The following is a 17,097-nucleotide window of genomic DNA, read 5'->3' on the forward strand; positions in this document are numbered from 1 at the left end:
AAGATAAGATTTTACTTTTACACAAAATCAGACCTATTTAAATGTTTACAAATAATAATGTAAATTTTTTTATGGATATTTGAAAATTCTAATGGAGGTTTTTTGAGAATGTGAAGCTGTAGGCATACTGTCACTCATATAAATCTGCAGTCCAGAAGGCGGCGGTAATGCGCCTAAAATCCGTTTGCAAAACGCTTTTCAAGGACAAGAGAAGAAGCCCGCTGTCGGTTGGTGATTACCGTAAGTGTTAGTTCAACTGCGCAGCAGTGCGCACTGGAAATACGGCGACGACTGTTTGGACCAGTCAGACACAGATGACGGTTAGACAGGCCACTGGGTCGTGTATGTAACGTTCGCAATTTCATTTTGTAACGGTCGAAGTGTCGAACTATCTGACCGACTCATCTGATAGACACTCAAACATCAGCCGAGCAAAGCTGACTTATGTTCTGCATGTGATGACAGCGTTGCGAGCTAGCATTGCTGCTAGCACTGTGTTGTTGATCTAATTTAAACAGCTGATGTCTTTCACCTGGTAAGTGAAGTCTTAACCGTCACAAAACCGCCACTGTTTCAAGTGTGCAGTTTACACGAACGAGCCTTAAATGTTGAGGAACCGCAGAAGAGCTGTTGTTGTGGGGAAGGGAGTTGAGCTTTGAGGTGAACGAGCTGCAGCCTTTAGTAGCACAACATAAATGTGACGACGTGTTGTGTGACCAGTTAGCAATGGTGCAAGGACGAGGGGGGAGCGTCATCAAAGCAGGTGAAGCAGCTGCACCCCAACGCTAAACCGACATATTATGCAAGGATAAAATAGGTAATTATATACATATGTGTATATATATATATTGTTTTAAATCCTTGTCACGTGCGATATATGTCACACAAGTCTGGTGCAGTGGAGATTAATAAAAAGAGAAGTTGAATATTAGGAAACTAGCTCGATCATTGAGATTATACAGGCCTTTTGCATTTTCGCTTTGATTTCATGATTGTTTTGTAAAACCGGAAACACATTTTCTTGAAATAATCGTAATATAACGCATATGCCAACAGCCTCACGATGTTTTACAGGATAAATAAAGACTATTTCGAGATTCGAGCAAACATTTAAATTAAACAATGATATAAATAAAAAAGTGTCTTGTATGCAGTTATAAAGTGTCAAGAGCACGATGATACGGTTGATGGGACTGCCATTTTGTCACATAATTTTATATTGAAGGGGACTCTAGGTCTAGATCAAAGCCCAGTCTTAATGAGACATAACCTTATTTCTAGGGCTCTGGTTAAAGTTAGGATTGAGATATTAAAAATAGTTGGGTTGATGTTGCTGGGTTTGGCATTCACTGGTAAAGCTGTCCAGACCAAATGCAGAGTCCAAATAACAACAGCTGTGTAAGTTGCAATTGCCAGGTGTTAAATATGTGTAATCAGTGTCGCTTGTGGTGTAAAGCAACCATGCCAGTGGTAATTATGAAATGATAAGAGATAGATTAACTTTATTTTTGAACATTTACTGTAATGCATTTTACTATGAAGTGTGGGCCCATGCTGCATTTGCTGGTTCATTCAATTACTTGAGGGTCATGAGCATACATTCTTAATCATCAGCCAGGTGTCCAAGGACATATAGGAAATTGTCTTTCATTTATTATGAAACTTAACAGTTTTTTATGGGCTATCAGAAAGATGAGACAAACCTTGGTGATCATCTGTGAAAGAAAACATGTACTCTACCATTGACCATTAATATGGTAAAATTATTTAAGTTGTGTGGCTACTAATATTGCTAATATTAAATACGAGTAGTAGCCTACTCTACAACAATATTGACGGCTGTGATATTCACAGACAAAATATACATCAAAAACAATTACATAATCGGTTACATTTATGCAATATCATGGTCAGCTGTAGAATAAAGATAAAAATATGAATTAATCACTCTTAGGTTATAAACATTAATACATCTCGGGGCACACCTTTTTCACAACTTTCACAAGTTTTGACTAAAACATATTCATTGGTGTATTTCGTTGAATAATTGATTAATTTGCACAAATCTCCTTAAATTACAATTCCACTCCATAACGGTATCTTCATCCATCCAACAGGTGTAAAACCTATCAGAGGCCTGTGTGACAAATCCCACCGATAAGTGGATTTAATCACGGGAGATGGCGGACTTCCCTCACACCTACTGCTCTAAATTTGGCAACAATGAGGGTAGAGACGAGGAGGAGGAGGATATTTATCAAGGAGAAACTAACATAGAACCAGACAACCAGCAACATCATGAGTGTATGATCCATGAGCAGCATCTGCAGCTCACTCAAGTGGAAGAAGAACAGCTGCCTGAGGAGGAAACTTTTCAGAGGTGTTTCAGTGAAACGTCTAAACAGGAGACACAGCTTGGTGACATTCTAGCACCTGTAACCCAACTGGACAATGAAGGGGAACACACTGAACAATACATGCTAGATGTCTCGGGTAATATTTCAGAGAATCTCAGCTTTTACCTTGATGGAAAGATTGTGTCAACAAGTACAGTGAGTAGCTGTGAAGTGGCTGAGGTTCATGCAGGTTCTTCGGGTGTAGTTGGACTCGATGCCCTGATTCTTGATCCTACCCATATCACCCAGGTTTTGAATCCAGATTCAGTATCAGGCAAAGAGATACCAGGTCAACTACTGGCGAAGAGAAGAACTACAACACCACCTCTTTTACCACAAATTAAAACTGAACTTGAGTCTGAGGTGGTGGTGTCTTCCTCCTCATCCACACTTGTATCCTCTTTAATCGAGAATCTGCTTCCCCTGAATACCGAGTCCACGGTTACGCAGAAGGAAAGAACAGTGTTTCTGTCTCCAAAGTTAAAGCAGATTCTGGAAAAGCAAGATGGCCTTAAACCTACACTTGCCCTTATCACAGATGGACAGACACCTTGTTCGCCGGTCTCTCTCTCTGTCCTGCCTACTGGAACAGGAAAGTTCAAGAGAAGGACCGGATCTCCATCAAGCTCTCCTCAAAACTTAACATCGGAGGAAATGCCTACACCTGACACAGGTAATTTTGTTGCTGTAATTGAAGGACATATGGAGACAGAGAATATGTCACCTGTGCAACTAACAGCCAGTGAAAAAGATGACCCAAAAGCAACTGTGGAGATGCCGGTGGAAAAACCTGTCTTAACCGAGCACTGGCCACCCATGACTGGTGGTAATTCCTGTAATCAACAACCACTGGATCTCTCAAATACAGTTAAGAGAAATAGTGATTTAGCTTTAGCTGATGCTGTGCTGGATTTGAGTTTGCAAAAAAAGAGCCTTGATGAATCTGAATTGACCTTAAATTTGTTTTCACAGGCAGTTTTGAAAGAAGGACCATCAAATAAGTGCATGGTGGATAAACCCTTAATTAATGTTGGAGAGCAAAATGTCAGCTTGGGGAATCCTGAAACTTTACTTACAGATTTTACTATTGTCACAGGTCCAGATATAATGACCCCAGTGGAACCTGTTGCAGATGGTCTTGTTTATGGGCTTGCTCTACCCCCCAATTCTCTAACCCCCTCATCTGCCTCACTTACTCCTGTAACCTTGCAGTCGGCTGCACCGTGCACTATAGCATTTGCTTCCTCAGCCCCACACACCATGCTCTCTTCCACTCCTTCATTAATCACAGTTTTAGCGCCAACACCACCTATTACAAACCCTTCAAGCCAACCAATCCAGGTATTGTCCTCAAATATAACACCTGAGAATTTAGTAATCTGCACAGATAATGCATTGACTTCTTCAGAGTGTGATTTAGCTGCTGCATTTGTAACTGCAAATTCTTCAAATCTTGTCACTCTCTCCCAACCCCTTGACTCGGCATTGAATTTACCTAGCCATGTGTTTCTCACTGATCAAATTGCTCTCAATCCACCTATAGGTGAATCCTCTGCCATGTCAGAGGTACCATTCACACCTGCTGTAAACTTAAACGACTCTCTCATCAACTCGTATAACATTACTAGTAACACAGTGTTGATAGAGTGCACAATAGCTCTTGAAACTCCAGGTAGTGTAGTCCCCTCGGCAACTCCCTTACAAGGAAACACTTTTGATGCTCCGCTACCTACACAGATGGTTGTTAATCACATTGAGCAGCAACAAATTGTATCGGTGCCCAACACTGAAATTGTGGATCCTACTATTCTTGTGTCCTCCATTTCAGAGTCCGTAACTCTGTCCACCGCGACTTCAGTGGTATCTGGTTGTCCACCTGTGACTGAATTGAGTCCCAGCCCAGTTGTTAATGCAGAGCCACCAACCATAAAAGAGGAGGAACCGACTGACTATGCTGTTTCCAAACCTGAAATGCCATGTAAAACCCCACCCCTCTCTGAGAAGGCTGAAGAGGACAAGTCCTCAAATGATGCATTAAGTGATGAACAGCAGAGTTTTGCGAAGAATTTCATCTGCAATGTGTGTGATAAGCTCTTTCATTCAATGAAAGAACTAGGCCATCATGTAGGTGACCACGCTGCTAGATGGCCCTACAAATGTGAATTCTGCGTGCTGCTCTTCGGGAAGCCCTCCGCTCTGCTTGAACATCGATCGGCCCTCCATGGCGTTGGAAAGACGTACGTTTGCAGCATATGTACAAAAGAATTTGTCTACCTCTGCAATCTGAAACAGCATCAGGAGGAATTGCATCCTGGCCAGCAGTGTACATACACAGAAGAAGAGAAGGGAAAACTAAGACCCCAGAACTACAACAACTCACCAAAGGTTCTTGAGGAGCCCTCAGTGCCACTTGTTCTAGAGGAACCAAAGAAACCGGTGAAAAAGGAGGAAAGTGAAGTTAATGTAGCTGCCGAGGAGCTGTTTACAACAATAAAAATCATGGCCTCAGATGGGGGGAATATCAAAGGACCCAATGTTCGTCTGGGCATTAACCAGCACTATCCCAGCTTCAAGCCACCCCCATTTCCCTACCATAACAGATCACCTGCAGGCTCCATGGCTTCAGCAACAAACTTCACCACTCATAACATCCCACAAACCTTCAGTACAGCTATTCGGTGCACGAAGTGTGGAAAGAGCTTTGACAATATGCCAGAGCTGCACAAGCATATTTTGGCATGTGCAAATGCCAGTGATAAAAGGCGATACACACCTAAGAAGAATCCCATCCCTCTAAGGCACTTTGCAAAAACTCAGAATGGAGTGCTGTCGACTACAAATTCCACTATTGGGCTTAATGCGTCGAATAGAGCAAGCCAATCAAACCGGTCCAAACCTAACCCTGACTCTGCAGTAAAAATGAAATTCAAAGTACTGAACAAAAGGAAGAAAAGGTTGGTCCAGAGGGTTATGCCACAGAGACACAAGTCAGTTTCTTCGTCAAATAAATCCTCATCCACGCAGGTGGGTGAACAGCATGAGATATTTGTCTGCCCACACTGTAGCAGGGAGTTCACAATGCGTCGCTGCAGAACCAAACACATGGCAGTGTGCCCCAAGAAATCAAAAGAGGTGAAGAAAAGAAGAGAAGGGGGTATCTCTGTAACAAAGGAAAACGATAGACACCTGCACAGTGGCATCACGTGTGTTGAAGAGAAGAGGCAACAGGCATCACCTCAGCATAAAACACGATTCCAGACTTCTGGCCTCACTAAGAGGCCTGCTATTCTCCCTGTGCAGACTGTCTTTTCCAACAAAAGAAGCAAAATAGTCATAAAGGAGAGCATGCAGCCAAAACAAGAGACCCCAACTCTGAATGAACTTCCTCTTGTACGAACTTTCAAACCTTCAATGCGCCAGTATAGTAGAGTGCAGAATAGCGTTAAAGGATTTCCCCTTAAAATTACCATAGTGAAACCACAGCAGACTGCACCACAGAAGGAAGAGCTGCTCCCCACCCAGAGTCAAGAAGATGCAGCTGGAGACATAACCAGCAACTCTGATCAAAGAGGTACAACATGAAGACTCGCCCACGGCCACTACACGATCAGCAGGTAGTAAGTAACGGCACATTTTAAATAAAATCTGGGGGGGGGAGAATAAATTATTTGATTTCTAGAAATACATTTGTAAAATAGTCATGGCAGGTGCAGAAGATATTTGCACACAAGTATTGTTTTGATAGATGCAGGTAAAATTTAGGGATTCAGATACATTTTAGTGATGTATTAGTAAGACTGAGGAGTGCAATCAAATGGAGGACTCCTCCACTCACGCCTATCTTTCCCAAACGTGTCATGGAACTACCGTGGCCTTTTTTTTGTGTCAGTAATGATATAAACACTTTCACAACTCGTCTACTCTCTCCGCCATTTTGTCATCCTTCTTTGTTGGTTTATGCATCAGGTTTATGTGTGAGGAGCCGTTCTTCTTCCCTTGTGCAGTAAGCTTCCACTTGTTCAGGCGGCTGCTGTAGAAACATGGATGGCCTCTTTAAAACAACTCCCTTACCTGAACGACACAAAAGGCTTATTCTGAGGCAACAGAAACAAAATAATTTTTATTTTGATTATACCCTGCATACATACAACTAAAAAGTGACTTTTCGGGAGTACTGTTGTGTAATCACACTGGATTTCTGCCTCAGCAAAATGTTTTATTATAAAAGATGTAGTTTTTTGTTTTTTTATGGTCCATCTATTTTTATTTATGTTTTGAATGTGTTTTCTTGTGTCGTGTTTCTGGGCTTAGTGATCACGTGCTGTATGTAGTAGATACTGTAAATTACAAGGTCATCACCTTTAATGCATAAGATTAAGTCACAATCATTGTGATGTGTGTGTGTGTGTTTTTGTCACTTTCAGGACCCTGCTGTATGGAAATCCTCACACATCCTCAGTCCTACTAAAGGGAGATAACTGCTATTCACAGTGTAAACCACATAGATCGTATTTTACCGTAGTATAAACGGCCGATCATATAACGGATAAAACAGATGTCCCAGGCTCCTGCTGTGAGTGAACGTATTTAATTTGAGGATTTGCTAGCTGTCATAGTAGCTTGAAGTTTTGTTTATATTTCCTTTTCTGTAAAACTTTGTGTTAACAGTTTGGATTTGTACTTTTGAAGTTGATCTGACCGCTTCATGTTGCAAATGTGTGTTGTTTTGAGAGGATAGTAGGTGGCAATCATTTTCAGCATGCATTTGCACTTTTCCTTATCTGTCGTTTGTGGCCTTTTTGGTTAAAATTCTTACTGCATGCTGTGAGCTTGTATAGCGGCTAAATTAATTTGGATTGGATTTTGTTGATGTAATTTGGCCTTAAACACTGAGTGTTGCTCTGATATGGCAGAGAGTAGTCAGTGTAATTGCATCAAATACGTGTATAAGTTTGTTTCTGAACACATGACTAGAGAATCATAGAAAAGTAACATGCTCTATAGTAAAGCATGGTCACAAGCTACCTGATTAAATTCCTGTAGGACAGAAGCACTGTTGATCACTGTTCAGGAAGTCGATGTGTAGATTATTGTATGAATGTAAATTGTAGATTTAATGCTATGGCCTTCTCGAATCAAATTCTCCATTATCTTGCTTGGCCTAGTTTCTTCGTTATTTATTTGAAGGGTTTGAAAAATAATGCTGGTTATATCCCATGAAATGTAAATGATGGCATAATCGTGATGAAGCATGAGCAGCTCAGTTGGTTAAATTGATTTCCCCATAAAGAACTTATTTTGGTGGTGCAATAAAATAGATTCACCTCCGTTTACACAAATGTGTGTGTTTATTTCTTCACACGTCTGTGGGAGCAGCTGAAAATGCAGATTATTCAAGATATTTTCCATTTTCATGGACATTGAAAATAAATTCTCAACTTTTGGGGAAAAAAACTGCGATTTGATGTATTAGCATTTCGATAATTAAACAGAAGTAATTAAAAGTATTTAACAGTTTGGTCTATCAATGCTGCTTCCATAAGAAGTTTTCCGACACGGTTAAAACCAGCATTAAGTTTACTTTTAGGCTTTACGTTGCACTTCCTATACATATCCCCTTGAAAATATGATTGTGCAGATTTGTTTTTCCCTCATTCAAAGAAATATTCATCTTAGAAGTGCAGTCTTGAGGTCTTTGCCATCTATCACATATCGCATACGTGCACTTCATCACTGTGTGTATACATATATATAATCTATACGAGTTGTGTGTGTGTGAATTATGTTTAGGTTTATAAATCACAACAACAAATGAGAGATCAGATGGGGTTATTTTGTTTTTTGCTAAATCCATGTTTATATGCATATTAAAATGTGTTGAGAGAAGTTTGCCACAAAGAATAAGTAATGCATTATCTGTTTAATTTTATAAGCTACTGGTTTAAAGATGCATTGATATACAGGGTAATTATCATTATGACTGAACTGGGTTATGTTTATTTGGATAAACTAAAACTTGACAACTGTCTGTATCTGAAAGGGTAATTTACATCTATGTTGTGTTCATGGCTTTTCAAGCTTCTAGTAACCTTTTGTTTCAGATACGCTGTAAAGTGCTGGATGAACAGGATGGTCTGGGAGACTGTGATTTAACTGTGAAAAGTGCTTGTAGCATTTCAAAGTGGGGATTGAGTCATGTATATTTATTAATAATTTAAAATCACATTATCAATATTTTGAATGGTTACTTTGTATAATTTGCACTTTTCTCCCCTCCAAAAATAAAGTGAGAATATTAAGGTTGTATGTGTGATTTGTGTCGAGCCTTCCTTAATAAATCTGTACTAGTAATAATAAACTTGTGTATGTAGATTATTTTTTCTGCCGGGTCAAATAACAGTCGTATAATAATCTTTGAGATTGCAGCTCAAAGTGCTTCACAATAAAACTAAATTTACAATATGGGGGTGGAATGAAAAGGAAAAGGAAAAATCCTGTTTTAACTTTAAAATAAACTAAAAATGCCAATAAAACACAACACGGTAGGGAATAAAAAGGAGCTAGTTGAAGGCTAGAGTAAAAAGATAACTTTCAAGTCTTTTTGTGTGTTCCAAAGTTTAGGGGCGTCCCCAATTTTTTTTTGGACTGTTGTGGGGAACCTTCAGTCACCCAGCAGTGGACCATTGCCGTGTTCTTTGCGGTACAGCTAACAAGGGAGTTGGCAGCAATGTAGCTTGTCCTAGCCCATGAAGTGCTTTGTATAGGAGGAAGATCTTTAAGCCGGTGTAGGGCAGCTAAGACGATAAGGGGCTCATATTTTAGTGTTTACATGAGACCTCTACCAAACCAACTGCAGTATTGACCTGACTGCAGTGTACCAAAACATCCAGGTGATGGCACACTTTCCTCACTTAAACCTCCAGAGCAGTGGGTTCAGTGAAAATGGAACATTGCAATACTGCTGCGTGTCCTCTGCTCCCCCACGTTCTGTTTGAAATATACATTAACACACGTTTATTTTAAAGCATTCACTACATCCTTAGTATTTTAATGTTTAAATCTGTATTAGCCCTTTGATTAAATATCACATTTGTTGTCAGTATCATGAGTTATTTTTGAACAAGAATGAAACAAAAATGATATAATATCTGAGGTATATACCTATATCTTTCATAATCCTGTAAACAGTGTTTTCCAATCAACCCCTGTCCTGCATGTTTTAGATGTTGCAGCTGATTCAAATGAACAGGTCGTTATCAGGCTCTGCAAAAGCCTGATAACGACCTGTTCATTTGAATCAGGTGTGTTGGAGCACGGGTCCCCGAGGACCAGGACTGGGGAAAACAGAACGCTGCAAAATCCCATGATTACCTTCACGTGTGCATGGAAGATTCATGAACAAATTGGTACATATATCTGACGGGGAAATGCTCAAACCACCCCGGTGCACTTATTTTAAGCCCAATAACACGTTCCATTCTTCTGTAGTAGATAATAATAAATAGTGGTAGTCAGTAGTAACAAACGCAGCATTAACACGCTGGGTAAATCTGTTGTAAATCCATTCTCTGAGCTCATGAGAAAAATAATGTTAAATAATGAATAGTGGTGCTGCTTCTGTGATATGACGTGGGCTCTCTAAATCCCTAATGAAAATCTTTAAATAGACTTTAAGCCTTCATATGGCAGACAAAAAGGCCCAGGTGTAAATAATCATGTACAGTATGTTACACACTAAACAATAACAACAACTCATCATACCAACACAGTGTAAGACAAATCCTTTTTTTACCATAAGCTGAATTTTACTGAATGTTATGGGTATAATAATTTGTGCCGATGGTACATAACTGTACAAATATTGTAAGTATTAATATGTATGTGTACACACCTGGCAACACCGCTGAAAAATACACAAACATGTTCTGTTTACGCCTCATGTGTACTGCACTGCAAGTACCACAAATGTCTCCTTCCTAATAAAACGTTCGTCTAACTGACTGTGAAGTTAGTTAGACTGTGATGATAATGAGAAGATAAAAAACACTGAGCCACGGTGTAGTGAAAAACTCCGTAGGTCACCTTTTAGTTTCATGGGTTTTTTTTTTCACTGAAATGAATCATAGAACAGCAAAGAAAGTATGTATTTTGTACCCAGACCCCGTGAAATATGCAATACAAATATGGCTGTTGAATATCTATTTAATCAAACCTGAACAGACTATAAGTCACCTCTGCCTAAGTTTAATTGTTAGTTAACATGGAGTGCTGTGGGCGGACATTTAATAGGACTTTGGGCAGTTATGTTGAATCTTTTATGAGCCAAACATAAGGGTTCGAGTGCACGACACTTTCATTTAAAGATAAATGAATAAACGATTCATCCCTCTTATGAGGATGCATCAAAAAATGTTACACTGATGGAACACCGTTGCTTCCATCTCCTCGTGTCAAGGCTTTAACTTGCAGTTTAATAAAAGGCGGGTGAAGTGAAACTGACTGTGTGTTATTAGGATACACGCGTAATATATTTCCATCGCAGAGAAGCTTTTAGCACAAATCAGCACAAGTTTAAGATTTATTTTCTTTCTTTTATTTCTGCGTAAAACTGAACACTTTGCTTTGTTGTCAAACAGAGATCAAGCAGAGTCATCGGGGATTATGAAAACAAAGGTGCAATTTGTTGGGGTATGGGGTAAAGTGACGCTCGGGTTCCTTATGCTGTGGCTTATTGCAGAGGATTTTACGTTGGTAGACGTGTCAGTGTACCTGTAGTGACAAGCCAACAGCCTTGAGGTACAGAATCTCCCCGAGCTCAGCAGCTCAGCCTCAAACCTCAAACCTGCGAGGCTGCATTTGTATTCTCGACATAGCTTAGGAACTTAGCCCAGGGCGAGGTTGTATTCTCAGTGGAACGTTGTGATGAGAAGTGAGGACACATGATCAGAGATGATTGAAAACCTAAAGCCTCCATCCCAGAAGTCTGAGGAGAAACCTTTGATATCTGTCTCGTTAATTTCATCATCCTGAGGAAAAACACAACTGTATTATTTACACGTCTATCGATGAGTTGGACACCTTCCCCTGCACTTGTTTTTGTCAGTTAGAGTCTGACGTCTGATGTTGTGTGTCTCTGTTCATCTGTGGGCGCGGATTAATTCTGCATCTGCAGGTGAACAGAGCACGAGAAGATGACAGGCACCAGCCGGCATCACACTGTTTTGTATGAAGCGTGTATGAGGAGACGCTCACGTCACCTCTGTCACTGCTTGTTCCGGCTGGAGTGAGACTGATCTACTTTTTAGAGAAGTCATTAAGTGAATTACTGCCTTCGAGTCTTTTGTACAGTCCTCTTCTTCCCTCTCTGTGTGCTTTTTTATGTGGGCGCAGAACAGACACGGTAACAAGGTCATGAATAAAGGATGTGGATCCATTTTTAATTATCCACTGGCCCCTTTTGTTTAAAACAGATTTCGGGTCTGTGGTTGAGTTTTCTCTTCACAATCCCTGCTTTGATTCGAGATGGGCTTTTGCATGCGCTATTTATTTATCTTTTGCCTCCACAAGCAAACTGCTGCTTAAAATCAACACACACCTGACTGTTTGTGTGCGAGTGAGAGATTGAGAGATGGAAGAACAGTCTCTGTCTATTTTTGGAAAAATAGTTCTTATGTACGAGAGAATGGAGAGGGGAAAAAAAAAAATATATATATATATATATAACTTTTATATAATATTCTTACTAGGATATTTGGTTTTACATTTATGGCATGTAACAGAGAAGACAGGAATGAGATGCAAGTTATTGTAGTGGATAATGAACACAAAATAAAAACAATTGCACATGCAAAATAACTGTATTGAGTGAAGAGGGAAAGGCGCAAAACCATATTGATTGAATCTGTAATTTTTTACGTTTAGTGTATGCTTTCGGTGTAGCTCTTACTTGTGTGTGTTTTTATTCACCATGATATCAAGGATTCCATCTAAAATGGATGACAATTGAATGATGAGAGCTTAGACCACACATGCTGGCGTTCTCGGCTGTGCATCACATCACATCATTAAACTTCAGCCTATAAGGCATATGTTGTCACACTTATCTTATTGTGAGTCTAGATTTGTGCTTATTGTCAACACGATATATAGGTGTCATTGTATTAAAAAGAGAGAGAGAGAGAGAGAGAGAGAGAGAGAGAGAGATGAAAGAGAAACACACACACAGTCATCTCTGTTCACACTTTTGTCAGGGGAGAGACTCAGTCCTGTCTCTGCAGCAGCTTCTCCTTCTCATCTCTCTCTCTCTCGCTCTCTCCCTCCCTCTCTCTCTCTCTCCCCCTCTCTCCTCTCGCTTTATTCATGTTGGGTTTTTTCCCTGTGCTCCCTGTCTGAAGCAGCACCAAACTGGAGCACTAATGAGCAGACAGAGTGCAGCCCAACGCAGATCACCCATCAGCTGAGGAGCAGCAGCAGCAGCAGCAGCAGCAGCTCTGACGGCATCTGAGGCAACAAGACAGATGACTGATCTGCAGTCAGTGGGGGAACAGCTGTAAAAAAGAGGAAAAAAAAGCAAATGACAGCCCTGGGAGAGGCGGAGGAGAGGTTGTGAGGTGGCTTCAAAGGCAAATTAGCAGTCAGAGAGAGAGAGTGAGAGGATTGCTCCAGTACAACAGCCAACCTTCTCCACACTCGGAGACTGACCCTCGGTGCACTGTCTGTTTTCTGAAGGCGGAGGGAACCTCTCTCCTCCCCAAGGAGCTCAGCCATGGAGGAGATGCTCACCTGCAGACGAAGCCCTTTCTCTCAGGTGTTTGGGCGTCAGGGTCAACTGATGCAAGCCAGTGAGTGTTCACATCCACACAGAAAGTCTGCAAAAATATCCGAATGACAAAGTTTTGTTTGCACTGTTTTGATTTTAGTTTGATTGGAGAGCATGCGGTATTTGAATAATAGGGGGCGTCCATCTGTTGTTTTGTATTAATGTTAAATAAAGATTCCGAGTGGCTAGGCTGTTACAAAGTAGACTATTGATGATGACAGAAAGGTGGATCCTGCAAAACTTCTGAAAAGGCACAGTTCATATTTGACAGTTTCAATAGTGTATCGTTTACGTTTGAATGAATCATCTGTAGTGGTTTGCAGTTCAACACAACAATATCTGAATGTTGACAGAATGTGATATTGCCTTTATGTGTGTGTCTGTGTGTGTGTGTGTGTGTGTGTGTACGCACACGAGCATGAGCGAATGGGTTTGCAGGCACAGAATTCACCCCGAGTAAAACCCTTTGATGTGTGTCTGACCAAATGTGCCACAGGTCTTAGCAGAAGAAGAAATAAAAATGTCACCGGCAGGCTATAACCTACAATTGATGGAGTTAAAATACAATAGTTTGAATAAATGTACAGAAATCTAATCTAATCTAATCAGTAGTCCAGGAATAAATGCCTTTTACGATGTTGATACTGTTTTATTTAAATATGTGTCACATCGGTATTAAACAGGAAAGACTATATATTATGGATTCCCATTCACTGTTATAAGATTTTGTCTTGGCAAACACAGCTGAGGCTGTGAGTAAATTAGCACATATTATGATTATGACTGAAAAATAATACATTATGCTATTTATTTTTACCGCGTTCCCCATGGGTGCATGTATTTATCATTAGTACACATGACTTGGTTCAGTGTGAATTGTTTGCCTCGACTTTGATGAGGCTATTTTCCCCCCCGGACCAAACTCCAACAGCATGACAAATCAGTCTGAGGTGGTCAGCTACAGTTACAGGGCGTCACATATTTACCTCCCATAAAACAGAATATGAGAGCGCATGGCCCTGGCTGACCTGATGCAGACTAAACTGTGATTTCTCACAGACGTTATCCACTCTATCCTCCACGTGACGGCTGCTGGAGTCAATCTTAGCTGACACGGGGCGAAAGGCGTGGTACACCCACCCTGGACAGGTCACTATAGTCCAGCACAGGGCAAACACACAGAGACAAACAACTATTCACTCTCACACTCACACCTATACGTTTAATTTAAGGGTGTCAAATTAATCTCGAGAATGTGCAAACTCTATACATTAAGGCCCTCAGTCGGACCAAGTCGCGAATCTGGATCTTTTTGCTGTAAGGCAACAGTGCTAACCGCTACCCCACTGTGTGGGTTCTATTGTTTTTCATATTACCTTTCTGCTCTCTGTGGGGAAATGCTGTTCCTGTGTTTTTTGTAAATGGCATTCAGGATTCCATTTAATATGGATGAATGAACAGACCCTGAGCTGCACATGCTGCTGTTTTTATATGATGGTATTTTCTAGCAGTAGCAACATATTTTACCACGCCCTCAAAGACACATGGACTTGGCATCTGCTGAGCAAGTTGGTTGATGTTCCTTTAACCCTTTTTTTTGTTGCCATATAAAGGAAGAGGAACATGAGCTTTTATTTGGAGCAAAGTGAATTGTGTCTTTTCTCATCCATCGATGAAAAATTGTTTGCTTTTGCAGTCGGATAGCAATGGAAAATGTTTGATTTCTTTCAGTTACACATTTTACACTAGTCACTTGCTGTTACTCCATGTGTGTGTCGATTTCCTTATTTAGTTGAAATGCAGAATACAGCAGGCAGAGTAAATCTGATTTAATGGTTGGATGCTTATCAAGCTGATGTGATTTCCCTTTGAACTATCACAGGCTGATCATGCTATTCATATTAAATGTTCAGTTTTTGTTCCACATTTATACATTACACATGGCATAGGATTATCATTGTGTTCCATGCTCCGGTCAAACTAAACTTTAAAACAACTTGATATCAAACAATGATGCTCATTTACAGTGGATCCCCCATCTTATCAGTCACAGGATACTGTAGGTAAGACTTCAGGGTGTATTAAACCAAAGCGCCACAGTGAGGTTGTGAAAATGTGCTGTGGTGAATTACCGTCAGTCTTGCTCTCGCCAAGTTATCTATGCTCTTTGAAGCTTGTGCTGAATGTCTGCGATATTAAATGTGTGTGAGAGGGAAGTGAAGGGGAGATGGAGGCAGAGGAGGGGACGGGGGCTCGAAAGTGAGCAAACTGTGTGAAAAGAAGAAATGGGTGTTTTTCTCTATTTTTAGCAACAACGTTATATACTGTTCCACAGCTGTTGAAAGTCTAATCCGCAGTAGTGCTGGCTTGAAAACAACAATAATAGAGGGATTTTTTTTTTTTATCATTGGCTGTCTCCCATCAATGGATCAGAAGTCCCTCAGCTATACAAAGACCGGAATTACAGAGAGAAAATCCATTTCATGAGTGTTGCACGTGCCCAAAGACTTTAATATTAACATCCTTCTGATGGCACCCTGACAAATAACATTCACGTGGCAGTGCCAGGTGCATAATCCTACTACCCTGCTGTTGTGCCCCATTGTGATTTGAGCAGTTTCCAGTCCTGTGATGTTTTATCAGAAAATTCCTCAGGAGCTCAGATGCTCCAGTGCTTTTTCCACGGGAGTGTGGTAATTTAGTTTACTAATCGTATTTGTACTATTTGTTCCTATAAAGACTAGTGCAGAAATGTCTGTTCAAAAAGCCAATAGGAGTTTCCTGCTCAAACACAGATCATTACTTGAAATACCTGTGGGGTAAATTGTGGGGTAAAACTCATTCATTGTCTACCACTTTATCCTCCACATGAGGGTCTCAGGGCTGCTGGAGCCAGTCCCAGCTGACACAGGGTGAAAGGCAAGATACACCCTGGACAGGTCACCAGTCCATCACAGAGACGAACAACCATTCACTCACACAATCACAATTACGGTCAGTTTAGAGTGTCCAATTAACCTCTGTGTGTTGTTGGACTGTGGAAGATCTCCAGAGAAAACTCACGCGCAAAAGGGGAAAACATGCAAACTCCATGCAGTAAGACCCTTGTTCTGACTAGGTTGCAAACCCAGGTATTTTTTCTGCAGGGCAACAGTGCTAGCCACTACAAAATAAATCAACATAAATAATGAATGTGCAACAGTGATTTTGACAAGCACAGTGAATTTTGTTGGTTGTTTTTTGTTGTTGTTGAGTTGGACTTGTGCTGCAGTGCTATACTGAAGTAACCCCATATCTTCCCATCACGTCTATTCTCTAACGTGGTCAAATATATTTCTTAATTAGAGTGCTTTAATCAAATCCATATTAAAAAAAAGTCAAAAAAATATCTCTTAATCATGTTCATTTATAAACTAAGCTTTTGTTATTATTACGGTTGTATTTCCAATGAAATAGTAGTATATAGTTTAGCAGTTAAAGTTTGAGTTATCTCTTTCTTACCCACCATTTCACCCTTGAATATCCTCTAATAGCTCAATAAACCACAAATCCCTGCACAGGAGAGGTGAACATGATTTGAAATTTTCATATATGTGACCGCTGCAGGTGATAGAACGTAATTTGCTCTTCTTTAAGGTGCTTAATTCCTTTCCGTCCTCCACTTATGTTGTGGTTCCAGCACAGTCACAGATTCTGCACACCTCCTGACAGGTTTTCCTGCAGCAAGAGATTAGCTTCATGCTCCCAATATTGCTAATCATGTGGAAGGAGTCACGCTGCAAGAGAGTTTGCAACTCAGTCTCGTGGAAAAAAAAGGCTTGCTGGTGTGCACTCAGTTATGGTGATGTCAGTTTTTCCCTCGTGTTTATTGCCGATTCATGA

At 40.5% G+C, this 17,097-nt stretch overlaps 1 protein-coding gene across 15 annotated transcripts in view; it reads left to right on the forward strand.

Moving 5' to 3' along the window:
* Positions 1–233: 233 nt before the first annotated feature.
* The window catches only part of LOC131468847 (kazrin-like), a 160,946-nt gene continuing 144,082 nt past the window's right edge, over positions 234–17,097 (forward strand). For 3 of the 15 annotated variants that reach the window (XM_058643499.1, XM_058643500.1, XM_058643502.1), the window contains exons 1-2: positions 235–535; positions 2,118–3,069. In XM_058643499.1, coding sequence (XP_058499482.1) covers positions 2,181–3,069 — 889 coding nt within the window. In that variant the 5' untranslated portion in view covers positions 235–535; positions 2,118–2,180. The other 12 variants (XM_058643501.1, XM_058643503.1, XM_058643505.1 and 9 more) reach the window with 11 other exon arrangements.

This window comes from Solea solea, chromosome 11 (assembly GCF_958295425.1).
Source record: "Solea solea chromosome 11, fSolSol10.1, whole genome shotgun sequence".
Classification (NCBI taxonomy): domain Eukaryota; kingdom Metazoa; phylum Chordata; class Actinopteri; order Pleuronectiformes; family Soleidae; genus Solea; species Solea solea.